We start from the raw sequence: 25755 nt of genomic DNA, 5'->3' as shown, positions 1-25755 counted from the left end.
AAGGTGCAAAGCTACACAGAGAAACCCTGTCTCAAAAAAACAAAAACAAACAAACAACAACAACAAAAAAAGACAAAAGAATTCAAGGAAAATTTCATGAACATTTATGTCACCCTGAATGTATCCAAAATGCAAGGAGTTAATCATATAATTAATGATTTAAGCTATTGCCTAGGTTAAATTCAAAGGAAAGTCTACTCTATTTCAGATAAACACTAACTACAGACTGGCTCAGAACACCAGGTCTGACAACTCTGCAACCTGAATGTCAGTGATAAAATGCCATAACTTCTCCTAAAAAAAAATTCCACAATAGGAAAAAAAAAAAAAAGGATCAAGCATCAAGTTTCAGAGAGGGTAAATAATTAGTAAGTTAATTCAATGTCCCTGGTAGAATAAAAGCTGTTTTGAAAAATAATAAATAAAGAGAATAGAAATCACCTCTGATTTTGAAAAGAGAACAGTGTAACCATGGGTGGCCAGACAAGGGGCTTTTCAGGAGGAGCAGGCAGGGGTTAGAGCAGTCACTAGCTGGGTGGAAGCACTGATGAGGGGCACACAGGAGCCAAGGATGTACAGAGCAATACAGTTAGCCCTCAGGACTCACAGAGCACTGGTCCAGGCACAGTATCTGTATCCACCTATGCACACCCTCCAACGTGTTTTCAATGATCTCTAGACGGCTTACAACAACTAGTGCGATGTGAGTAGTTGTTCTACTGTATCCTTAGGAATAACTGTACAAGACTTAAAGCCTGGGGATGTCCAAAGGAGGCATGACTCTTTTTCTTGCATGTTTTTAATTGACAGTTGGCTGAATCCTTAGACACATGAGGCTCAAAGCCTGGGTTCATTGTTCAGCATCATGAAAGAAAAGAAATCCATCTGTGATTATTTTATATTTCAATTTTTAACTATAATAACCATTAAAATAAAAAATATTTTTCACACACTGTTAGTCTTAATATTTTCCAATGTGAGGCTAATGAGAGACAGGAGCACATAGCATCTCATTTTAAATTGACTTCTTTAGTATTAATATTAAATCAGTCATAAAAATTAAGTGTGATTTGGCCTTAACAAGCTTCCATCATCGTATACCAGTAATATTAAAATTCATCTAGATGTTATATATATTCATACTCTTAAATAAATGCTTTAAAGGTAATAAATGGTCTGCTAAATCAAAATGGATTATGTAGAAGAAGGGCATCCTGCTTTACACCACAGTTAACAGAACCAGCCTGGAAAGCTACACTTCAACATAAAGGAGTTGGCGGCTTTTTACTAACTCAGAAACCTATATTCAAGAAAGCACTGTTTGTGTGCTGTCTTAGGTAGACTATACAGAGGAATTCGAATCTGATTACAATTTCTTGGGGCAATGCGATGGCTATTTCTATTTTCTTCCTAATGTGGGAAGCTTACAATATAATTGAAAGACACCATGGCCTAGAGAAAGGCAATCCAGAAGACTTTTGAGTAGGAACAGAGCAAGGGGTGGCTAATAGTTCTGAAGTCACAATCATTTGGTTAAAATTCTAGCTTGTCCTTGGGTAACTACTGGATTTATGTAAGCCAAGGTTTTCTCACCTGCAAAATGAAGATAGCAATTGTAGGGCTGTGGTAAAGATCAAAGAAGACAGCTCACTCCAAGCATTTTGTAGTGTTTCAATTTTATGAAAGTGCAAACAGGCTGGCCTACAGGCTATTACATTTCACAATGTAACATTTAATTATAATAACACCAGAAATGAGTAGTACCTCTCTCGTAATTTTTTCAGCTCCACATCTCTTTCACCAATCAGTTCTGAGATGCTAACAAAGTAATTATGTTCCAGATTAAGGAGAGTTTCAGAGGCTGGGGAATGGATCAGGTCATGGTACACATCTGCAAAATCTTCATCCCAGTTTGGCTCCTCAGGCCTCGCATGCTCTAAGGTGGTCTGTGAGAAAATACACACATTCAGTCATGGCAGAACATCTCTGCTTAACATACCACTAGAGAAGTATGGATATTATGACTGTGCTTTGACACATCAGACCCTGCATTTACACACATGTAGACAGATGTTACTATAGGACTATCTGAATATAAAAAAGAACATGGAGAGATAGAACCTAAGCTGTGATTACGAACTGCATGGGGAATGAATGAGGTATTCCTACAGAGTGAGGGATGAAGTGCCTACAACAGTAAAGAAAGTCAGTATGCCATGACCCTTGGGGAGGAAAGGGTTTATTTCATTCAAGGTTCCACACAACAGCTCATTATCAAAAGAACTGAGGGCAGGAACCTGGAGGCAGGAGCTGGTGCAGAAGCCAGGGAGGGATGCTGTTTACTGGCTTGCTCCCCGTGGTTTGCTTGGCCTGCTCTCTTAGAGAAGCCAGGACCTCCAGCCCAGGAATGGCATCATCCACAATGGGCTGGGCCCTCCTCCATGTAGAAAATGCCTGTCTATAGCCCTATCTTATGGAAGCTTTTCCTTAATTGAGGTTCCCTCTTCTCAGATGACTTTAGCTTGTATCAAGTGGATACAAAACTATCCAGCACAATAAAGATAATTTGTATGAAGTAATCTATAATCAGAAGAAAATTTTCTTATTAAAAACATACTCTAAAATGATTCATAAGTTAGTAAATAAAATAATAATGTGTGTAGCATCTTGAACTTCATTAAACATGCCATTCTAGCCGCAACCCTCCAGAAAATTAATGACACCATACAACAATGACAAAAACAAGTGAGAAAGCAGGAGTAAGCAGAGCTGAACATTAAGTTGTATTGCTGGCTTAGGCTGTCAGAAGAAATTCAAAGTGTTAGCTCAACTGGAACTCCAGATAGAGTAATGTAAACACGTTAAAAAAAAATGTAAACATGCTCCAACAAATTCAGAGGATAAAGTAGCTTCATGTTTCCAAAGGTACAATTCCAAACATATTTCATTAAAAAACTGGCATTGGGGCTGAAAATAGTTCACTGGATAAAGGCACTTGCATATAAATCTGAGTTTGATCCTTGGGACCTACATGGTGGAAGGAAAGAACCAATTCCCTTAAAGTGTCCTCTGTCTTCCACAAGTGTTTTGTGGCTTAAGCGATAGACAGACAGAGACAGACACACACACACACACACACACACACACACACACACACACACACACACACACACACACACACACACACACACACACAAATACTTTGCCTCGGGAGCTCAATTGACATAGAATGGAAGGGTAGAAGCAAGAACATATGGTGTATATTACTGGTTTGCAAATAAAAAAGAAATGGGTTCTCTACTTTGTTTCATATGACTTCAGCAATGAAAACATCCTCGTAGAGTCTGGAATATTTTTGAAATGCACACTCTTCCCTCTGTCTTACCTCAGCATAAGCTTTGGCCCATGTACTTGCCAGCTGGTGTAGATCTACTTCACCTGACTTAACAGCATCCAAGGATGCTTCGGCATGTCTGTCATGGTCTCTGAGGGATTCTTCTTCTACAAACCGGCTCAGAGCTTCTTTTAAGTCTGTACAAGAGACAATAACTGCCATCTTCAGCAAGACATACACACAGTAGGAGACATACATCCAGATGAACTGAGTTTGGTCCCTGGGACCCACATGATGGAAGGAGAAAGCTGACTCTCCTGAAAGTTGTATTCTGACTGCCATACACGTGCCACGGTACGCACATGCACACACAGAGAGACGCATATAAAACAAAATGAATAAATATATAATTTAAAAAAAATTTAAGCTGGGTGGTGGTGGCACTCACCTTTAATCTCAGCACTCGGGAGGCAGAGGCAGATGGATCTCTGTGAGTTCGAAGCCAGCCTGGTCTACAGAGTGAGAGAGTGAGATCCAGGAAAGGCACAAAGCTACACAGAGAAACCCTGTCTCAAACCACCCGCCCCCCAAAAAAATTTTAAAAAGTAGAATTCACATTTCTTACAAGCTTACAAGTTCCCAGTGATGCTATTTGTCTAGGATGGGACAACATTTTGAGAACTAACAGTGGGGTAAGTATTGGCCCTTTTGTGTCCTGGGTCCTGGTTTATATGATAGTGCTAGAATGCGTCAAGCTTCCCTTATCTGTTTACCACTCTAGCTGGTGGGGTGAACCTGGGAGAGTGGAGCTGAAACATAAGGCAGACTAAAGTCACATGCAATAGCTAACTTATTCAGAGCGTCAGATAATTTATACTCTGAGGATTAAGGAGAGTCATCTGTGTAAAGTATACAATCACAAGGATGAGCCACATGTGACAAAAACATGTTTTTCCATACGTGCATATGAGTATCAACAACTGAAGTAAACTCACTCCTATCTGCTACACTTGGGAGGAGCACAAAAGCATATTCCAAGAACAATTCTGTGTTTTGAAGAAACTGAGGTCACAATATTCTTATCTTGTTTCTTGGGAGTTTTCTTACAAAGTCTCAGAAATCTCCTCACACAGCTTCATTCATGGTCTATGTTCCAACAATAATCCAAGCACCAATGATCCAACAGATTCTCTATTTGAAAGTTCCCCTAGTTGTGAAAAGACATGGCCCTTGCAAAATAACTTAGAACAGATGACCATGGAAGTCAGCAGACAAAGGAAGTCAGCAAAGCTCCACCATGCAAGTGATGCTGAGACCCTTGATAAATCCCCACAACCAAACTCAGAGGTTAAGTACTGTAGATAATTGCCAATTAATGGCTAAATGCCAATTAATTCAGATACTAAATTACTTCATAAATAACTACAGTACAAACAAAAGTTTCAAAAGTTCTGGTGAGGAGTTTTTCTTCTTGGAAGCTTAACTCATATTTTATACTTCCGTTGCTGTTCTAGACAGGGCTTCTTAAACTTTGTACACCCACAAAGCACTCACCAGAGAAAGTTTTACATGACTCGGATATTTAGGTTCATGGTTGGTTTTGTCAACTTGACACATAGTCATCTAAGAGAAAATGTTGCCATAAGCCTGGCATGTGGACAGGCCTGCGGAGCATTTTCTTGATTAACAACTGATGTGGGAGGGCCTAGCCCACTGTAGGCAGTGTCACCACTGGGCTGGTGGTTCTGGGTACTGCAAGAAAGCAGGCTGCGCAAGCTGTGGAGAACAAGCAAGTAAACAGTGTTCCTCCATGACCTCAGCTTTAGTTCCTCCCTCCGGATTCCTGCCTTGAGGTCCTGCCCTGATTCCCTGATGATGGACTGCAACTGCAACCTTTTCCCCACAAGTTACTATTGGTCATGATCTGTACCACAGCAATATAAACCTAACTAAGACAATAGGTATAAAATCAAATATTTACTATTTAAAAATCATGTGGAAATGAATGTTACCTTGGTGTCTACAAATCCTACTGTTTATTAAAGACTAAATTAAAGGCTGGGGAAGTGGCTCAGTGAGTACAATGCTTGCCCTGTAAATGTGATTTCAATTTCCAGGGCCTATGTAAAACGCTGGGTATAGTAGTATGTGCCTATAATTCCTGGGCCGGGGAGGCGGAGGCTGAAGCACTGGATCCCTGTAACTCACTAACCAGCAAATCTCACTGAACGGATGAGCTCTAGGGCCGGTAAAAAACTCTCTCTCGAAAAAATCAAAAGACGGACAACAATAGAGGAAGATCTGACACCAACTTTTGTTCTCCTGCATCCACTCCAACACACACGCACATATATCCACACCCACCTCACAAACACACCCATACACACACATACCCCACACCCATATACATACACATCCCCCCACACATATCTCATACACATACACCCCAACACATATATACCCCAACACATATATACCTCACACACATTCACACAAAGACCAAAACAAAGATGCATACTAATGGAATGGATGTGCTTGTTCATTTTTACATAAATAATTAAATCTTGTCTGAGTAGTTAAACAGTAGGATGTAGAGTATCTTTAATATTTTTCATTTTGATTTTATAATTGTCAATGACAAATATGGCATTTTTCATAAATATGTAGTATAAAATGGCAAAACATATGTTTAAGGGCATTTCAGAAATTGTTTGCAATTCTGTCTTAATTTCATGTCAAAATTTATTAAACCAATTTTTATAAAACTAAAGTCGACAACTAAAGCAGCAATTTTTAAAACTCAAACATTCAGGAGCCAAAGAGACAGCTCAGTAGATACGGATGCTTGCTTCCAAGGGGAACAACCTGGGCTAGATATCAGGACCCACACGGTGGAAGGACAGACCCAACTCTGTAGGCTGTTCTCGAGCTTCACATGGGCTCTGTGGCACACCATACATAAATGAAATACAAACTGTTTGAAAACGCAAACATTCTAACACAATACAACCTAAAGACATAGTGATTTAAAGAACTTCAGTGCTGAGGACTGAGGAGAGGAAAATACTACACTCTTTGTTTTCCACAACTAAACCATTATTTCTACAAGAACAGAAAACTGTAAAAGCACCGCAATGCCGAAGAACAATCTGGAATCTGAGTCAGGAAGCTTTGGGCAGCACTCACTGGAGGTGCATAACATGGTGGCATCAGCAGTACCAAGTGTACATGCAGTGTGCACCATGAACCCACTATACATCTGATTTTGAATTAATTTTTGGTCACGTTTTCATGATCCTCACATTCAGTTGTGCAGTCTCACACGTCAGGTCTCAAGTTCAGAATCCGTGTGCTGCCAAGAAACTTCCAATGACAGAGACTATAGGAACACAAAATCAGTCCTCACCACTCTCTATGAAGCAGGGTAAATTGTGCAGCAGCATCAGACGTCCATGCAAATGGCTGGCATTCTCGTCCACAGGAAACCTGAGGGGCACTCTCAGTTCGAAGCGCTCATTTCCTACCTTGAATTTGTACACAAATTCTCTTTCCTTGTTGCAGAATCTTTCTCGGTTTTTCTTCATATTCTTCAGCAGGATTTCTGTAGAATGAACAACAACAAACCCTGAGTCAATCGTCCACAGGAAACATGTTTCATTATTGCTGCAGCATCTCTAAAGCCCAGCCCAGCAGCACTCAGAGACTGTACCCATGCGGTTCTGAACCAACTGCTCCGATTGCTATTTTACTGCCATTTCATTTTGGACACGTTCTCACTGTGCAGCCCAGAATAGCTTTGGACTCACTGTGTAGCCCAGGCTTACTTCTAACGCTTAATCTTCCTGCCTCAATGCCCCCTGATCCCCAAGTGCTGGGATTATAGGTATACACCATCACAATCAGCCTAAAAGTTAATTTCAGGCCAACAATATGCTCAGAAAGTACTTTTATTTCTAGGTAAGAATAAAAAATACTTAATACAAGGGAAGGAACAGAGATGGGGCAAGAGGATCCTTAAGAAAGATACATGGGGGATGCAGGTGTGGACCTTATGGAACTGGTAAAGGCAGCCAAACCAACGGAGACCCAGTGGTATCTTGAAGACGTTAGATATAGTGGTCGTGAAATGTGATAGGAAAGGATGAGAGAATACAATAAAGGCCTCCAAGCAGGAAGCACATATACAGTAGAACACACCATACATGATGCCACCCACAAGGCACGCCGGACACTACTCAGAGAGAAGAAAATGTAGTAAAGAGAGTAGAATAAACATCCCTTAAAAATCTACTCATCAGCCTCCCAACTGGACTTCCCATTGCTAGGATTTCCCCACCAAATCAGTCTTACAATGATCTCTACCTAAATCATAGTAATCTGTCTCTTAAAAAAAAAAAGCATATATATGTGTGTGTGTATGTATGTACACACATATCTGAAGCCCCCCAAAATGCAATACAGATTCATGTCATTATTCTTGGTTGCCCACAAAAACTAGATGATAAACCCTATTGCTAAAGACACTGCACAGCTCAGTTGAAGATACAGAGAATCAAGCTGGAACTCAGCTGGAAGTTTCCTCTCTGCTGGCTAGCTTTTACAGTCCTTGAAGGTACTCTGCAGGCTGCGATGGGAGAAATGTTATTAATGGTCTTATCCAGTTGTGAACTATATTAATCTGCCAGACAAGATGCGCCCACCTGTTCACTCTCTGTTGTGAGAGTTTCCAACTTGCTCTGACTGGATTTGAGTTCAGCTCCATAGGAGCAAATCTATGCCTGGTACTGTAATCCTGGTCAGAAACCCACACAGGCCCTAGGAGGAACCTAAAGATCATTGTTCAGTTAAACTGACAGTGTCAACCCACCTTCTAAATATTGACACTGGGACTCAGAGGGACCCAGAGACAGTGCTACTCTCAGCTTTAATCAGATAAGTGTCTTTCCAGTGAACAGTAGTGAATGTACAGATTCATGGGGACACAGGTGCTGAGAATAAGTGGTGAGTCGGCCCCAAACACATTTATAGCACCCGTTTTGAAGGCTCAAGAAACGCTGCAGCAGAGGGGGTGGAAACATACAGGACCCAGAAGATAGAGTGAATGACAACAAAATGGCATTCCCTAGGCAAGACACTGACATTGCAGTCATAAGCTCACTGCAGCTTCAGATGCCTGCACCAGGTTTGCAGAATAGGCCCATCAGCAGCTGGGGGAGACTCAGAGGGGCCATGCTCATCAGCAGCTAGGGGAAGACTCAGAGGGGCCATGCTCATCAGCAGCTAGGGGGAGACTCAGAGGGGCCATGCTCATCAGCAGCTAGGGGGAGACTCAGAGGGGCCATGCCCATCAGCAGCTAAGGGGGGAGACTCAGAGGGGCCATGCTCATCAGCAGCTAAGGGGAGACTCAGAGGGGCCATGCTCATCAGCAGCTAGGGGGGGACTCACAGGGACCCATGCCCATCAGCAGCTAAGGGGAGACTCAGAGGACCCATGCTCATCAGCAGCTAAGGGGGGACTCAGAGAGTCCCATGCTCATCAGCAGCTAGGGGGAGACTCAGAGGGGCCATGCTCATCAGCAGCTAAGCGGGGACTCACAGGGACCCATGCTGTACTAAGGGTGTGGTTTTTAAAGGACATATTCAGGGAAAGGGGAGTCACTGTCTTCAGTTGTGTATCCATTGGTGCCCCCACCAGACTCCAATGAGTAGATTCAACCCAATGCTCATTCATCAGGTCTGGCTAAGTTAAACGGGCCACAAAACCAAACCAAACATTCCATGAATCTGGAAAGCGGACTGGTAGGGAAGTGGGGGGTTAGAAGGGATGAGGAAGTTAGTATGGATGGGAGGGGGTTAGGGAGATGAGGAAGGTGAGGGAAAGCGTAATCAGAATGCATTATATACATGTAACAGAACAAAGCCAATAAAAATACATCTTCATGTTATATTTGCTCATGAGAGTCCACTGCTCTCAGGATAAATTCATCTTAACCCAGTTTAAATCTCCGGTCTCTTCTCTGGGTGTGCCTACACTCTGTCACACCAATATGCAACCTACAAACTTAAGTTTTCCACATATACTGAACTGTCAATGCCAAGTTGCATTCCCGCGCGTTAGATAGTCGCCAGGAAGCCTGCTCGAGTTCCTTAAGCCTTTAATAGGTACCCTCACTGAGACCTCCGCAGTGAAGGGCTTTCCTCGCGGTTGGCGTGGGCTCACCTCCTTCCTCAGAAGCCAAAGCAGCCCTCGGAGCTGTCAACGCCGAGCCGCCCAATAAATCAGCTGACTTCTTGCTTGTTTTTACAGCCATCAGATTCTCTTCTGCCGATTCGCTACCCTCTGTTCCCCTTTCCTCCAGCCCCGAGGAAAACTCGGATCCAAAATCCCTTTACGCCATTCCTCTTTAAGTTAGTTATTATAAAATTTGGAGGAGTGTTGCTATTTTTATACTCTATTTTAGAGTCGGAACCAAACCGCTGTGGTGACGAAAGTGCAGTGAGAAAACAAACACTGGGTCCGGGCCGACAGGATCCGGAATGGCGTGCGCAGGGCGAAGGTGTGTGAGCGCAGGCGCGCTCTTCTTAACACGCAGGCGCCGCCTCGGGCAGGCGAGCGGTGATTGGCGGGCTGGGGCTCCGGGGCGGGAGCCGCGCGATGTCTGGTTTTGGGCGGGAATTGAAACCGCCTCGGCTGCTCTCCAGCTCCAGGACTCTGCAGCGCTAAACCGAGGAAGGGCACCATGGTGCGCCCTACCAGGTGCGCGGTTGGTGACGCCCCGCGGGGCGGGGAGGAGGCGCGGGGGCCCGCTGGAGGCCAGGGTCCTGCAGGGTTGAGGGAGGGGCCGGGTCCGACCGAGGGCGGCCGGTCGGGGAGGATCGTCGCCGCAGCTCGGGGTGGCCGGCCTGGCGCCTGCCTTCCGCCCCGCCGCTTCCCTTTGCGGCTGTGGCCCGCTGACCCGTCCTATTCCAGAGAGACAGGGCAGGCTGGCGTTTGCACCGCGCTTCGCGTTGCAGCGAGCGACCACGTCGGTGGCCGCCCTGTGCTGGGCACTGCAACCCCGCCGTGCGGAAAAAGCAGGCGTGCCTATTTTATGGCCGTCGACCCCCCCACCCCCCTAGGCAGAAGGGCCCATTTAACCGAACCATCCAGCTTGTAAGTTAGTAGTGACCAGTCACGTGCCTCCAGTTCCTCTCCAGTTCCTCTCGGCTGCCCATAGTACAGTTGCTCTCCGCGATCACAGCTGGGATGCTAGGCCATCCATCCGTTTCGTGGACGTACTGAGTGTAGCTGAGGCTGTGGCTCAGTGGTGGAGTGATTGCCCAGTACGTGAGAGGCCCCAGGTTCGATCTTTCCCAGTACTGCACAACCAAACAAAAATAAACTTACTGAATTCACTTAGTTCTGTACTGTACTAAGAGCTGGAGGTTACACTCGAGTCGAGGATGGGCCGGGGGCAAAATAAACACCACAATGTAACATAGTAGGAAGGAGGAAAGCGTCACTTTAAACGGAGTGAGAGGGTCATCTAGGCAAAAATACAAGAGGCACTGTCAGTAGATGACACAGAAGCCAAGGCCCTGAGCTTGACCATGTTTGAGAGACACATTGCAGATGTGGTAGTCACAGGCATGGAGGAGAATTGTCGAGCATTAACTCAGATAAGTAGTTAGATGCCAAAGTAGGTCGGGCTTTGCAGGCCTTAGAAAGGAGTTCGGGTTTTATTCTAGACCAGTGGGAAATCAGTCGTTTTAGTGGAGGCGGGTGGGGTTGTTCTGATTTTACTTTATAAAGGTCACTGGCTGTTGGCCGTCCCTGAGTGGGGGCAGGAGTGGCCGGATTGTGATTTGGCACAGTGTGTGGATGTGGAGGTCGAGCTTAGGTACTTCTGTCAAGTAGGTGAGGGGTGGGGGTGAGGAAACAAGGGAAGACTCAAGGTTGACTACTTATGGACTGAGCTAATAGTGGGTGGTCTTTGTATTGACTGAGATGGGGAAAGCTAAGATAATGAGGTTTAGAAGGTAGGGTTAGATTTTTGTTTCTGACATGGTAAAGTTGAAAGGGGATAGGCATGCAGATAGTGAAGGCGTAATGCTGTTATTTGGCAGAGTAGTAGTTAGAGTGTGGTCTACAGGCTTCTAGGGTCCCCTGAATCCTCAGGCCTGTGAGATTATGACTATGGTCTGTGTGTATGGTTTTTTAAATTATTATTTTGTGTACATGATAGGGGTGGGGATGGTGGTACACTTTCCATGTCTTGAATGTGGAGGTCAGTGGGTAACTTTGGAGTCACTTCTCTCTTTCCACCTTTTCATAGATCCAGGGGTCAAAGTTAGGTCCTCCGGACTGCACAGCAGTGAACTTTACTGGCTGGGCACCACTGGATCATCACTGCTGTTGTAGTGAAACCAAAGCATGGGTTGCCAGCACTCTTCAGTCCTTTGCACTCCGGTGGCCGTAGGACTACTGGCACCTCGACTCACACTGGCAGTGCCGTCAAACTGGGGTGGTAGCAGTTATTGTGGTTTCCATGGCCACATACTCAGATTTTTCAAAAGAGAAGCATTCATGGGCTGGAGAGATGGCTCACTAGTTAAAAGAAAGAGTGTCTGCTGCTCTTCCCAGCACCCACATCCCACAGTTCACAGCTCCTCCAGCTCCAGGGGATCCAGTGCCCTCTTCTGGCCTTCACAGACATTGTACTCATATGAATATGCCTGCACATAGGCACACAAGTATGCACGTAATTAAAAATCATTTTAAAAAGTAATGGTTTTCTGCATAGCTCTCACCCTACTGACTTTCCAGAATACAATAGGTAGTTTGTTTCATGAATTAATAAGAATTGATGTGTGTGTTATAACTCAATCTGAGTGTACTTACCTTTCAGAGGCTTTTGGTTTGATTTACTAATTTTCTGTCCCAGAGTTTTTAAAGATGTTGGCATATTTCATGTGCCTGTTAAACTCTGGAGACTGAGAGGACGTGAACACTGTCTCTTCCATGAGTGTGAGGCCATGGGAAGTACACACAGTGGTTCTCCAAAGGAGACGCCTGTGAGTGCGAAGGAGGAGCTAGACAAGCCTCTTGCACAGAACTCCAGTTTTGCCTGAAAGAGCAGGCAACTGATAAGCACGCTTGTCTACACAGGGTGTTCAGTAGACGACAGAAGAGAAACTGGACAACTTCACATTTCTTTCCTGGAAGAGAGAAATTAACCTTTTCACATTGAATGTCCTTTTCCTCCACCTACTTTAATTCCTACAAGGATGATGGGGACAAGCTGTTTTAAAGTGTCCATCCCATTAAAAAACTTTGTTTTGTATTGCAGAGAGATTTCTTTTAAATATTTATTTTATTTTTAAGTGTGTGTGTGTCTGTCTGTGAGGGTATGTATATGTGAGTGCAAATGCCTAAGGAAGCCAGAGGGTTTTTACCCCTAGAGCTGGAGTTACAGGTGGTTGTGGGCTGCCTGGCATGGGTGCTGGGGATCAGATTCAGATCCTCTGAGGGAGCAATATATACTCTTAACCACTATGACTCTACCTCTGAGGGATTTTTTAACGTATGGGTAAAACTGGAGAGAGAATTTATAGTGCAACCAAAGAATAAGCACAGAGGAATTTATGAATGTGCAGTAGCCACTCAATAGAATATAAGTTTTAACTGATAATTATTTGTATTCTTATGTTGGGGGTTTCCTGAATTAATTTTTTTTTTCACATCCATGTGTATTAGGTATGGTTTTGGCTTTTCAGCTAATGCTAAGTTCTTGTGTTAAATACAAATAACATTTTGGATGGAAGTACTTTTAATAGACTCCACCCACATTATCCTTCTTTTCAAAACTATTAAGAACGGTGAGGGTAAAAAATTAATATTTGTATTAAAATTTTCTGTCTTGATCATAGAAATAAAAAACCAGTCAATTACTCACAGTTTGAGGACTCTGGTGGTGACTCTGATGGTAAGTAGAGATATTTACTTTTGCTTAACAGATTGAGAAATTTATTTCCTCAGGGGTTATTATTCATGAGTTAGATATGGAAAAATTAGACCCTGAAAGCATTTTATGTTTGTTTTCGTTGTTAAAACTTAATCAAAGTTTGAGAAACATTTCATTTAATTACAATTTATTTGTAGTAGGATATTTTTCCTCTGTATGTGGTGTGTTTATGTGCTGGGAATCAGTCCCAGGGCCTCCCACGTGCTGTGTAAATACTCTACCACTGAGTTATAGTCTCATCCTAGAAGTAAGCTGTATTTGTAGGCAGACTTTTCTTTCCCACCTGCCAGTTCCCAAATAATCAACACAGAGACTTACTATTAATTATAGAAGCTTAACCAATAGCTCAGGCTTGTTACACTAACTCATACAACTTAAATTAACCTATTTCTATTAATCTACATTCTGCCACATGCCTTACCTCTCTTTCATCTTGCACCTTCTGTTTCTTCTCTGTGTCTCACTGGCGACTCCTGGCTCTGCCCTTCTTCTTCTTCTTTCCAGAGTCCTTTGTCTGGTTCTCCCAGGCTAACCTTGTCCTGTTCAGCTATTGAACAGTTAGCTTCTTTATTAAACCAGTCACAGTGACATATATTCCACATATTTTCCTACCCAGACCTCCATAGATTCCTTTAAGTCAAATACTTTAATAATTTCTCTGTTCAGAGAAATCTCTTTTGTATTAAGTGTGTCTGTAACTTGAGAAAAAAGTCTAGCAGATAGCTTTTAGCTTTCTATTACTGTCAAAGGTATGTGACCAGGTACTTAAAGATTGCCGGTTCTGTTCATGATACCAGATGGGGTGGAATGTGCAGAAAGTTATATTTCTGTATGTGGAAGCATGAAAGAAATATATGTTAACAAATTCTGTTAAAAAGTATGTGATCCTGCAGGTATACATTTATGTGTCATACATGGGTTTTCTTGAGTATCCTGAGAAGAACCACAGGAGTTTTGAGGATTTATAGGACAGAAAATGCTGTGAGAAGCAGCAGTGGGTGGGGGAGAGTTGATCAGATCATAGGAAGGCCTTCAGCATCAGCTAGACAGCAGCTGCTGTTGTGAAGCTGCACTGCCTCACCAGTGGTGCTTCCTGTTTTCTAGGCTTGATTTTTTACTAGTGATGTACCTTTGTAACATACTGGGCTACATTGTGACATTTAGTTAATGATTTCCTTCCACTTGGGAGGTAATTTTTACAATTTCCTAATGGTTCTGTGGGGTTTTGGTTAATTGTTATGTCTGACATTTGTGAACTGTCTTAAATTACCTTTGTAGTATTCAGTGAACTTATTTTTGATAGGTTGATTTTTTTTTATATTCAGGCTGCCATTCATCTTGGGAGATGAATGAAAGTAGAGACAAGTTGTTTTTATTGATTTTTAAGGCAGAAATTAAACATGATTATGCATAAAATGTAGATAGACAGTAATGAACTTTAGCTGCCAAGAAAATAATTTTCCTTTTTTTTTAATTTATGCAAAAATAGACGATTTTATTTCTTCAACCATGCCTAGAAACAAAAAGCCCAAAACCGTGCCAAAGGAGTTAAAGCAGGACAACCCAAAGCCTAGCTTGAAGACTCTCCAAAAAGAAGACATCCTACCAGCGAATGCCCCTAAAAAAAGGTGAGAGGTAAGACCCAGAAAACACATGGGGTCAGACTTGCTCACTCAACACCTCAGTTTAAATGGGGATTGAGCAGGTGGTGAGTGTTGTTTGCAGCGCAGGGAGGTGCCATTAAGTGCTTTCTGACTCGAAAAAAAAGTCACAAGCATTAAAGCAAAAAACTGAGTCTTTTCTTTTTATTAGTACATTTGTGTAACATTGAATAATAATGTTTCTGACCCTCTGCCTATTTCTGCCCCTTCAGATCTCACAAAGCTACTTTGTTAAAAGGAAGGGTAAGGGCAGTGTTACCATAGATAAAAGGTGTTTTCTCTCTGTCCTACTGAGATTTGTCCTATAGTGTCTAGACTAACCCTCACATCTCATCATTTGGTACCAAGAGGGAGAAAGCAGTCCTAAGAGACCCCAAAATTATAATGCACAAAGGATATGAATAGGTAATGTTTTACTGTCATGGGTTCCTCTGTGAAAAGTTAATTAGCATTGAGAAATGTCATGCTCTACTGTTTGTTTCTACTTTTGAATGTCATGGATAGAATTTTAAATATAAGACAATCTCAGCCCATGAGTGGGAGACAATATTTGCAGATACAACTTAAGTAACTTGCATTCAAAGTATATAAAGAACTTAAGCTCTACGGTAAAAAAAGGCTGATAGTCCAATTTCAATGTATAAACTCTGAGTGAGCATTTCTCCAAAGGTTCAGAAGTAATCAGTACACACATAAAAAGATGTACAGCATTATTAGCTATAAGGCAAACAGAAATGGGTAATTCTCACCCACTAGGTGATGTTAATAAGTGTTAATGAAGATATGGCAAAATCGGAGCCTTCAGACATTGCTGATGGGGTTGTCAAATGGTGCAGGTACCCAAGAAAATAGATTAGCAGTCTTCATTCTGTTAAACATAGGACTATTCTATGCATAGCTTAGGTAGTACCCAAGGAAACTGAAACTATGTCAATGATTATAGCAACATTCATAGTATTAAAAATAGGAAAGCGACTGGATGTCCACCACCAGCTTATGCACAGGTCAATCTGTTGGGGCATTTTCTCAATTGAAGCTCCCTCTTCCAAAATGACTCCACAGTGTGTCAAGTTGACACAAAACCAGCAAGCATGGCTTAATCAGGAATGGCTGCTGGTGGTGATGGGTAATGAAGTGGTCTAAAATTAGACGGTGAGTTCAAAACACTGAAGATACTAAAAGCTGCTGAATTATCTATTCTAAAGGGGTGAATTTTATGGAGCAGTGGATGTAGCTTCAGTGGTAGAGTTCTTGCCCTCTGTGTAAGAATTCTGGATTTTATTCAGCAGGAAGACCAGAAATTCAAGGTTATACTTTGCTAAGGTTTGAGGGCAGCTTAGGATACATGATGTCCTATCCCAAGGAGAAGAGGAAGAAGAAGAAAACTATTTTATAATACATGAGTTAAAAAAAAAATACATGAGTAAAAAAAAGTAAGTTCTTCAGGTTTTTCCTCATCTGCCTTTGTGTTTTCCTGTTATAATCATTAGCATTATAGGTCAACTTGAGCAGGAGGGCTTTACAGTCTGCCCTTTTTTGGGCAAATTATTGGTATGGCTTATTTCTCCACCTTCCTAATTCACCTAGAAGATTCCTTGAGGGTACGTTTAGTATTCCACCCCGAATAGTATCTTTACATAGTGTGGAGTGAAATATTTGTTAAAATCTAAATTGGGAGAACAGAGGTAGACAGCAGTGGATGAGATGAGGAGATTTCTGGGTGGGAGTGATGTGAGAACTGAGTCTGTCTTGGGGTAGACCAGAGCTTTGTAGGCAGAACTGATAGTGAAGAGAAAGGGCAGTTAGAAGAACAGTAGTCAGCAGAGGTGCAGGCTACTCCTGCCACACCCGTACTCTGTGGATAGCAGGACCCTGCTACATTTTAAGAGTCTCAGTCAGTCAAGGACACTTTAGGAACATTTTTGGAAGGTAGCTGCTCTTAAGTACTAATATAGGAAAATCTGAAACTTGCTTTTTAGATTTAGTGGAATTAGTGCTCTAATTGAAATTAAAACCCCATTGTTATTTACATGTCTATTTTAGGATGGCTTTAGATGACAAGGTCTTCCAGCGAGGCCTAGAAGTTGCCCTGGCTTTATCTGTGAAGGAACTTCCAACAGTCACCAACCAGAAGTCTCAAGAGAAAAGTAATTCTATTTCTGTGTGTTTATCTTTAAAAGTGTCTTATAGTTTTTGTAAATACTTTTTAGGGTATTTCACAGAGGAAAGAACACGATTTGATCTATAAAAAGAGCACTTGGCAGAGAGCCCCTGTGGATTCAACTTTTTATTATATCAATCAGCCAACCTCACAGTGTAAGTCCCAGGCTCCTTTGTGTGTCAAGCAGAGATGTATGTGTGCGACACTGCTATCATAAAAAGTTGATGCTGTGCAGTAAGAGTCCAGTCTTGATAAAATGAGTGGGACAGTCCTAACAGTCCAGTTCCTTGTCTTTTAAATCAGTTTCTTGAACATGACCTAATGGTGATACTTTGTGTTATCTACTAAGATTCATAGACAGTTCAGTAGACTTCATAGTATGACTTCTAGATTTCTCTGTGATTTTTTCACTTCTGAATTTTTTTTTCTGTAACCTTGTAGCATATGATGATACAGATGAGGCTTTTACTTTAAGTTAATGTTGCCTCTTTAGTAATCAGCTGTTTTGATTAGGAAGACTGTTAGTCAGGAATCAGGAATGTCAAGAGTGTTGTCATGTCCTGTATCTAAAATTAGAAGATTAGACCTCACCTCACAAGACTGCAGTGTATAGCAGGCATTTTTCTTGGAAGTAGCACTCCTCACTGAGTAATGCTCTTCACAGCCTAGGGACTTACTGTTATCGATATCGTTGTTTAAAGGTCTCCTAAGTTCTTGAGATTGGTTTGGTTTGGTTTAGTTTTATGGTGCTAAGGCTGAAATCCAGGGCATCGCATATACTGTGCAAACACTCTAGCACTTCACCACTTGTGGGTTGTGATGATTGGAAAGAGTTTGCATCAGTTGCTTTTCTGCTGCTGTGATAAAAGACCAAAAGCTGTTTATTTTGGCTTGGGGTTCCAGAGAGTTAAGAGTCTACGGTGGCAGGCAGGGGAGCGTGGGAGCGTGGCAGCAACGTGGGAGCAGAAAGCTGCCTGGTCACATTTCTGTTCACACCCAGGGAGGGCGCCAAGAGAGTGAACTGGAAGGGACTGAGCCTATAAACTCCAGAGGCCTCCAGTGACTTCCTTCCTTCCTTCAGCAGTGGGGCTCAAGTGTTCAAATATGTGAGCTTGTGGGACAGCATGAGCATGGGTCTGTCCACCTGACATTTACTGACTGTACTGGTCATATAAAAAGCAGTTTCCACTTGAATTTAATCTTCTACAATAATCACATAAGACATTGTTATCTTTATATTACAGACAGGGAAATTAAATCTAGAGAAGATAGGAAAGTTTACATATGGAATCCAACGATGAACCCCAGTCTTATTGTAGAACCCAAACTGGTGCCATATGCTAGCTCCTCCAAGTTAAACCACTGGGCTGGTGAGAGTCCAGGATGGCTCCTCCCGGTTGTGTGTTCATATGGTTCCTTGGTCATCTTCCTGCTTTTTAGACACTGATTAGGATGCATCTGAAGCTCTTTGCTTACCTCCTGTGCTAGGCACTGACGAACACAGCAATAGGAAAGCAGAGATAACAGAGAAGTCTCCTGCTGTCTCTAACTGCAGTGGAACCAGTGATAATTCAGGTACGTTTTGATGTTAATAACAGTTCTTTTCCTTCACAGTTCTATTTTCTAACTTGTTTTAAATTCCTGTGTTTATAGCTAGAACAAAGTCTTCCCATGTCCCAAGCCTTTCTCTCTCCTGGTCTTTGTTTCTTTATACTTTAGTCTTGTTCTTTCTGACTGCAGACCTCCTTTCTTCCCTCCATGACAGTTGTGACTACTCAGGCCCTCCGTTCACAATGGGTGACCACTCAAGGGCTGCATTTTCCCAGTGCCAGCTGGAAAGTTCTTTGGCAATGACTCTAGGGGTCTCAGAGTAACCCTTAAAAGCAGAGGCTATTGCTGGGAGACGATGGACTTCATCCCAGCGTGGCCTGTGCTGTGTGTTATTGGGAGCAGAGGTCCTAGAGCCTGCCCAGAGTTCTCACTGATGTTCCTGTCTCCAGAAGATTTGGACAAGGTCGGAGAGGAGGGGGACGCCAGCAGTGGTGAAGGGGAGAAAAAAACAACATCTAAAGCCAGGTCTCAGCGGCAGAGGAGGGCGCTCTCGGAAGGCAGTGATGGCAGTGATGTTGATGACGCTGAGCTGGACAGTACAGCTGGTGAGTTACACCCTGCTTCAAGTCAGTCCTCTGGGAATGCAGTAAAAACTTCTTTGAGAGCAGGATGTATGCAAAGCACCGTATTGAGCCTTTGAAGTCCATAAACTCCTAGACCAGTTCATTTGAGCTCAGCCCCAGAGGGAAAAACTGTCCAGGGGATAACCTTTAAGCCCTGTCTGGACAGGCCGGCCGCCAGGGATGAAGTCACACTTCTGACCAAGGGAAAGGCTTGAGCAGTGGGGCAGACAAGCACAGTCAGTGGGACTCTGGGGGAAGCGGCTGAAGAGGCAGGTGGCTGCCACTAGCTGTGGAGCAACTCTTAACCTGTTCTAACAGGTTTCAGCTTTTTCTGTAACTAGCAGAAACTTAGGAAGTATTTTGAGTTGAAAGTGGTGTGAAACAATGTTATTATTAGTTGTTTTCAGACTTAGTAGAAATGAAGGCAAGGGGGAAATATGGTGACTTTGACAACACTGTAATGTGTTAAAAATTTAAAAGAGTAAGTCTGTACAATAATACCAATCAGATACAGCATTTTAGATTTAACCTTCTGTCGTCGTAACCCTGTTCATCAACACTCACTAAACAAATACTTGATGCCTATGATGTTTACTATATTCTAGATACTAGGGAGATCGTAATGAGCGAACTGTTCAAATTCTAATGAGGGGTCACAGACGGTAAACACATACATAGTGTCTTGAGAGTTGTGGTATGCAAGCTGAAGGGCTCGGGCAGCTCAGTGCCAGGGCACTTGTCTAGCAAGTGTGGATTCCGGGGTTTGAGCCCTGGGACTAGGAAATAAAGCACCACAAAGAAGGAATGAGGAGGTTATAAAAGGCTGGTGGGAGTGACATGGGACCTGTTATTTGGGGTCAGGAGAGGCTGACATTTGAGGTTAGAAACTGTGCTTTCACAGAGGGAAGAGCATCCTTAATGTGTTGAGTGACTGTGAGGCCATTGCAGATGAGGCAATGGAAGTCTCAGTTTTGAGAGCAAAGGCAGAACATGTGATCTTCTGTTTTAGATGAAGATTCGGAAAGTGAATCTCATTTTGATGAGAGCGAAGAAAGTGATGACGAATTTGCAGTGAGAAAACGCAAAGTTAAAGGAACGAAGAAGAAAGCAGTGCAGAGAAGGCCTGCAGTGGGGAAAGAAAGGAAGTCGGAACACGAGTGTGAGGCGTCGGGTAGGCCTGCCCCCCACTCGTCCTTTGCAGAGTCCTCTTGGCTGTTTCCGGAGCTTCCTTTGTCCCTGCGGCACTCTGCTGATGCTCACCTCTGGTTAGAAGGAGTCGTGGGGGGAGAAGAGCTGAGAACGCAGAGCCCTAGCAGCCACAGGAGCATGAGTAGGGACCCTCCACCCCTTGGCACGCAGCCATCCCTGAAAACGCTCTGCACCCACACCTTACCATCGGAGCACGGAGAACATCTCAGCATATGTTGGGATTTGTGCACATGAGTGAGGGTCAGGAGCTCCATCCCAGGTTTGCTCAGTTAGAGGCTGGACCATGCTGTCTGGATGTTTCATCATGAACATTGCGTGAGCTTAAGTCCTTGCTTTCCTGCATGACATGATCTCTGTTTTAAGGACCCATTTTAACATCTTAGCGTGGTTTTTTACAGTGAGAATTTGTGATAACTTGGACATGGAACACCTGTTTCTTATGTTCAAAAGTTAGATTATTTTTGAGCCTGTATTACCTAATAGATTATTACAAAATGCTACTTTTATTAATCAAATTTGTTTTACTTATTCATACCAATTTTTTGCTTTCTCAATCTTCTTACCTCAGTCTTCTGGCAAGTGTCTTAACACTATGACTTGTTGCACGAATCCTAAATGGTCTTATAATAAAAACCCAGAACCAGATACTAGGGTAAATGCTGAAAGATCAGAGACAGAGGAACAAGCCACTAGAGAAACTTCTCACCACTATGGAATCCTCAGGCCAAATGTGAGATCCTATCTCTATGAATCCTTAGACTGCAAGCCTCTGAGTCCTCAGCCGAAAGCTCCTAGTTCCTGTCTCCTCACACCTTATATGTCTTTCTCCACGCAGCCGGTTTACTTCCTATTTAGTGCTGGGATTAATGGTGTGTGTGTGCTTCCCAAATACTGGTAGCAAAGATGTGAGATCTCAAGTGCTGGGATTAAAGGCTTGTGACTTCCAAATACTGGGATTAAAGGTGTGTGCCACCACTGCCTGGCTCTGTTTGTCCCCTAGACTGGATCAATCTCATGTAGTCCAGGGTGGCTTAGAACTCACAGAGATCCAGATGGATCTCTGCCTCCCAAGTACTGGGATTAAAGGTGAGTGCCACCATTGCCTGGCCTCTATGTTTAATCTAGTGGCTGGCTCTGTCCTCTGATCCTCAGGCAAGCTTTATTTGATATACAGCATATCACCACATTCCAGTAAGAAGTTTTTAATGTGGATGTCACTTGTGAGAAGACTTAATACTGTGAACAGCCCGACTCCTTTCCACAGCCTGTGGGTACATGACAGTCCCCTGATTGTACTCTTCTGCTTTCCCACCCTTCAGATTGCTGCTCCACCCATACTAAACTAGTACAGGAGCTTGTGCTTGGGCATTGCATGCTCTACTCTCTCTGCCAAGAAAAGGTCCGTTTACTCATCTTTCCCCTCAGCCATGATTCGGCTCCGCCTGTGATCATCTCCTCTACACCTCCTAAACACACGAGGTTCCAAGGTCCTTCCCTCCCGAGCCTTCCTGACCTTTGAAGTCAAACCTGGTTTCTAATATAGGCTCTAACAACAGCTATCAAACGACAGGCAAATTGCTTAACCTCTCTGTTCGCCTATCTGATAGTGGGTCAGTGATCCTGAGGTGGGAGTTGTCATAAAGGGCGAAAGTTCACATCTGACACAGCCTGGCAGGCACAGAAATGCTCATCCAAAGTTGTGGTCCTTAGGCTTGTTGTAAGTGGTGTTTGGTCTGAGACCATCTCACTTTGTAGCCCGCGCTGGTCTTGAGTCTGAGATCCTCCTGCCTTAGCCTCTGGAGTACTGGGTTTCAGGCAGGTACTGCCCCACCTGGCAGTAAATGATCTTTTTTGTTTTTTCAAATTGGGAATCTGTGCCTTTTGAATTTTTGGAAGGTATGAGACTTCATCATTTTTAGACATCTATGTTAGTCTTGAACATTATCTTCCTATATGACAGTTCCTTCTTTTATGTTTTTCAGTGACTTCAGTAGATATGGCTCCAGCTGCCATCAAGTCAGGCTCTCCATCCTTTCCTGAGGCTGTTGGTCTTTCTTCTGAGACCACTAGGAAACCAGCAAAAATGTGCAGCCCTTCAGCTGAAGGCAAGAGACCCAAGTGGGTCCCACCAGGTATGGGAACTTGCTATCAAGCGCACCAGCTTAGAAAGCTGCCAGTGATAGCTCTTTCCTAGTCACAGGAGTTATCTGTGAGCCATTCCAATGTTATTTCATGTTCTTCCAAACCAGCGTTTTTCGTTTCTTTATTAGGCATCAAGGTTGAGTGTGATTTGTTTTCATTACTATAAATAAAACTGCAGTAAACATGGACATTCTTATTTCAAAACTCTGCAGACACATCCCTGACTATCACAGAGTCAAGGGGCATTAGTGAAGTTTTTTTGTTTTTTTTCTCCTGGCAACAAAGTTTTGCCTCAAGATCTGCTGACCTCCACAGTTTCACTGAGTCTCCAGGCCTGGGGCATTTGAGCATTGTAACATGCAACAAATACAGATGCCATGGCAAACTTGTCCTTGTTTTTATGTTTTGTTGCACAGCCAGAAAAATTGAAGACTGAAGGTTTTGGAGTTGGGGTTCTTGGGCTCCAGTGTGGGTCATTCTTTTGATCTGGGGCTGTACTTGACGGGCTCTGTAGAGCAGAACAATATACCTGACCACTTGTTTGCCTCTGTGTTTCCTTGCAGCCGCCTCAGGAAGCCGAAGCTCCAGCAGCAGCCCTCTGGCAGGAGCACCCACCAAGTCCCCAAGTCAGAGCCTCCGCCTGGGCCTCTCCCGGCTAGCACCAGTTAAGCGTTTGCACCCAAATGCCACAAGTAGCCAAGTACAGTAGCAGGAAAGGACCTGTGGGACCCTCAGTCCTGCAAGCTGGTTGTTGTGTTCAACTTGCACGTGGAAGAACCCTTTAATGAGTCACATGAAGGATCTCTGTTTTGTGATTCTGGTCTCATCAACGCTCTGCTGTCCTTCAGCAGAGGGTTCTGGGGGCTCTCCTGGTGCCTCTCCTGAAGAATGTGTTGTGTTTTCTTATGGTTCATAAGTCACTGTCACTTGGCTCTGGCACATCTGGAATCACATGATATGTCTCCCAGCTCCGTCTGGTGTATAACACCCTAACTGAACTCTTCAGAGTGTCTGGCAAGGGGGCATCTGGATTCCTTCAGGAGGCATTTCTGAAATCTGTCTCACTACTGTGTTTCTTTAGGTTTGTTATTAGCTTGCTATTTACCCAGGTTGTCCTTAGTAAGGATTCTGCTTTTGTATTTATTAAAATAATAACTGCAGTATATGTTCCCTACGTGGGAACAGATAGTTATTGTACAGCAAGTAGAATTTAGTAATACTTTATGAGCTCTTCATTGTCAAAACTTTAATAAAGTGGAAATGTTTAAAAATGTGTTCTTTGATACCATGTATGCACCTCTGTCTACATTTTGGTCAATGAGTCTTCTGTAGTCAACATAAGCAAGGGGGAGGAGTCTTCATCACTTTAGATGAAGCCAGAGCTTGGAAGACTGGCTGTCAACTTGTCACCCCTGTAGTAGCTAACACAGTTTTTCAGGAATTTTGGGTTCATTTTTGGTAAAAGTAATTATTTTTACGGTGAGACTATCAACTTGTTCCTGATCATTTTTTAGTAAAAAATTTAATGTTTACCATAAAATGTTCAGTGCCTTGCTTAGTTCTCAGCTGTGAGACATCTGTGTTACCATGAGAAGAAGCAGTTTTGAATTATGAGTAAAATGAGCTTTTGCCTATTTTGTGCTATTTTGCCTACTTTGTTTCCTTCTTACCTCGTGTATATACGTACACTATCATTCACCACCTTACCTGCTCCACCATCCCTCTTAAAACCCCAGTCTTCAGTTTGTGTTCTGTGTGATTTGAGACAGGGCTTCCTATGTAGCCCAGGGTGTTCTTGAAGTCCAGGTCATCCTGACATAGCCTCCCTAGTGGTGGGTGCCTCCACACCCACCTAGTTACCTGGTACTGAGTTAATATGTATGCGTTGAGCAATAGCCACTGTTAACTGATAATAACTACTTACTGGCCCTCACTTGAGGGACTTGGTTTTTCTTGTGATTCATATTATTACTTTTGTGTTTAAAGTTCCCTCAGAGGCTGGAGAGATGGTTCAGTGCTTAAGATTACTTGCTCTTGCAGAGGACTCAGATTTGACTTCCAGCACCCACATCTAGTGACTTAAAACTACCTGGAACTCCAGGTCCAGCAGATCTAACACCCTCTTCTGGACTCCATGGGCACCTGCATTCCAGTGGTGCATATGCATACATATATACACCCAGACTCACATTAAATAAGAATTCTCAATGTGTTAAAACTTGCCTAGCTACAGGCATTAATAACCATCAGTTGCCAGCCTCGTCTTACCTTTTCCTCACCCAGTCTTACCTACTCCAGTCATGCCCTGAAAACATTCTTCTCCTTTGGCTCATGCGGCACCTCCCTGCCCACTACAGCTTTCTGGTCTTGTGTTATCCATACCCACTTGCCACGAAATCATGTCTGGGCTTTAGACTAACTACATGTTGCTTACAACACAACCTATTGCCTAGGCCATTGATAGCTGATGTAAGTCAGTCTCTAGAGTAATGGTTCTCAACCTTCCTAATACTGCAACCCTTTAATACGGTTCCTCACGTGACACCAACGATAAAATGATTTTCACTGCTACTTCATAACTAGTTTTGCTACTGTTAGGAGTCATAATTAAATATCTATTTTCCAATGGTCATAGGCAACCCCTGTTGGACAGCTTCAAGGGAGTCAAGACCCATAGGTTGAGAACTTCTCTCTTCAATCTTTCCAGGTTCAATAGCCAGCCTGCCTGCCTGCCCTCCTTCCTCTTCTCCCATTTATTTTCTTTCAATTTTAAAATAAGCTTACAGAGTGACAGGTTTCCATATGTGGGTTTCATTCATATTTCCTTTCAGGTGATCCTCCCCCTGAACTCCCTGCCACCCACCCCCCACACACTTATCTCCATCTTCTCCCAGGCTGCACTCCGTTCTTGTTTTCAGTCTCATGGGCCTCTACTTCCTGGTCTTCACCCATGTTTCCTCCCCCTACTAGATACACATATTCACCATAACAGAAGCTAGGATCCCCATTTCAAAAACAAAAACAAAAACATGCTATTTGAGCTCCATTATTTAAAGTATCTTTCCAGTTC

The 25755-nt window shown here is 43.2% G+C and overlaps 2 protein-coding genes across 7 annotated transcripts in view; one reads left to right on the top strand and one right to left on the bottom strand.

The window, feature by feature from the left end:
* The window catches only part of C3H12orf4 (chromosome 3 C12orf4 homolog), a 35392-nt gene extending 25780 nt beyond the window's left edge, over nt 1-9612 (bottom strand). For 2 of the 4 annotated variants that reach the window (XM_036181407.1, XM_036181411.1), the window contains exons 1-4: nt 9555-9612; nt 6741-6935; nt 3386-3531; nt 1765-1946 (exon numbers count right to left, since the gene is read on the bottom strand). In XM_036181407.1, coding sequence (XP_036037300.1) covers nt 1765-1946; nt 3386-3531; nt 6741-6918 — 506 coding nt within the window. In that variant the 5' untranslated portion in view covers nt 6919-6935; nt 9555-9612. Of the gene's footprint in view, nt 1-1764; nt 1947-3385; nt 3532-6740; nt 6936-8034; nt 8056-9554 lie in introns of those variants that run through there. The other 2 variants (XM_036181410.1, XM_036181408.1) reach the window with 2 other exon arrangements.
* A 361-nt stretch (nt 9613-9973) lies between these two features.
* On the top strand, nt 9974-24294 carry Rad51ap1 (RAD51 associated protein 1). 3 transcript variants are annotated; one of them, XM_036181806.1, is made up of 9 exons: nt 9974-10091; nt 13244-13299; nt 14828-14966; nt 17043-17146; nt 18649-18735; nt 19164-19316; nt 20344-20505; nt 22526-22675; nt 23249-24294. In XM_036181806.1, the coding sequence occupies exons 1-9, from the start codon at nt 10075-10077 to the stop codon at nt 23392-23394; spliced, it is 1014 nt and encodes a 337-aa protein (XP_036037699.1). In that variant the 5' UTR covers nt 9974-10074; the 3' UTR covers nt 23395-24294. The 3 variants fall into 3 exon arrangements, with proteins under 3 accessions (XP_036037699.1, XP_036037697.1, XP_036037700.1); XM_036181804.1 differs by having other exon boundaries at nt 19161-19316; XM_036181807.1 differs by lacking the exon at nt 9974-10091 and having other exon boundaries at nt 13246-13299; nt 14856-14973; nt 19161-19316.
* Nucleotides 24295-25755: the final 1461 nt, after the last annotated feature.

This window comes from Onychomys torridus, chromosome 3 (assembly GCF_903995425.1).
Source record: "Onychomys torridus chromosome 3, mOncTor1.1, whole genome shotgun sequence".
NCBI classification, from domain to species: Eukaryota; Metazoa; Chordata; class Mammalia; order Rodentia; family Cricetidae; genus Onychomys; species Onychomys torridus.
Note: the sequence above shows the minus strand (reverse complement) of the source record. Positions and strands in the feature narration are given on the sequence as shown.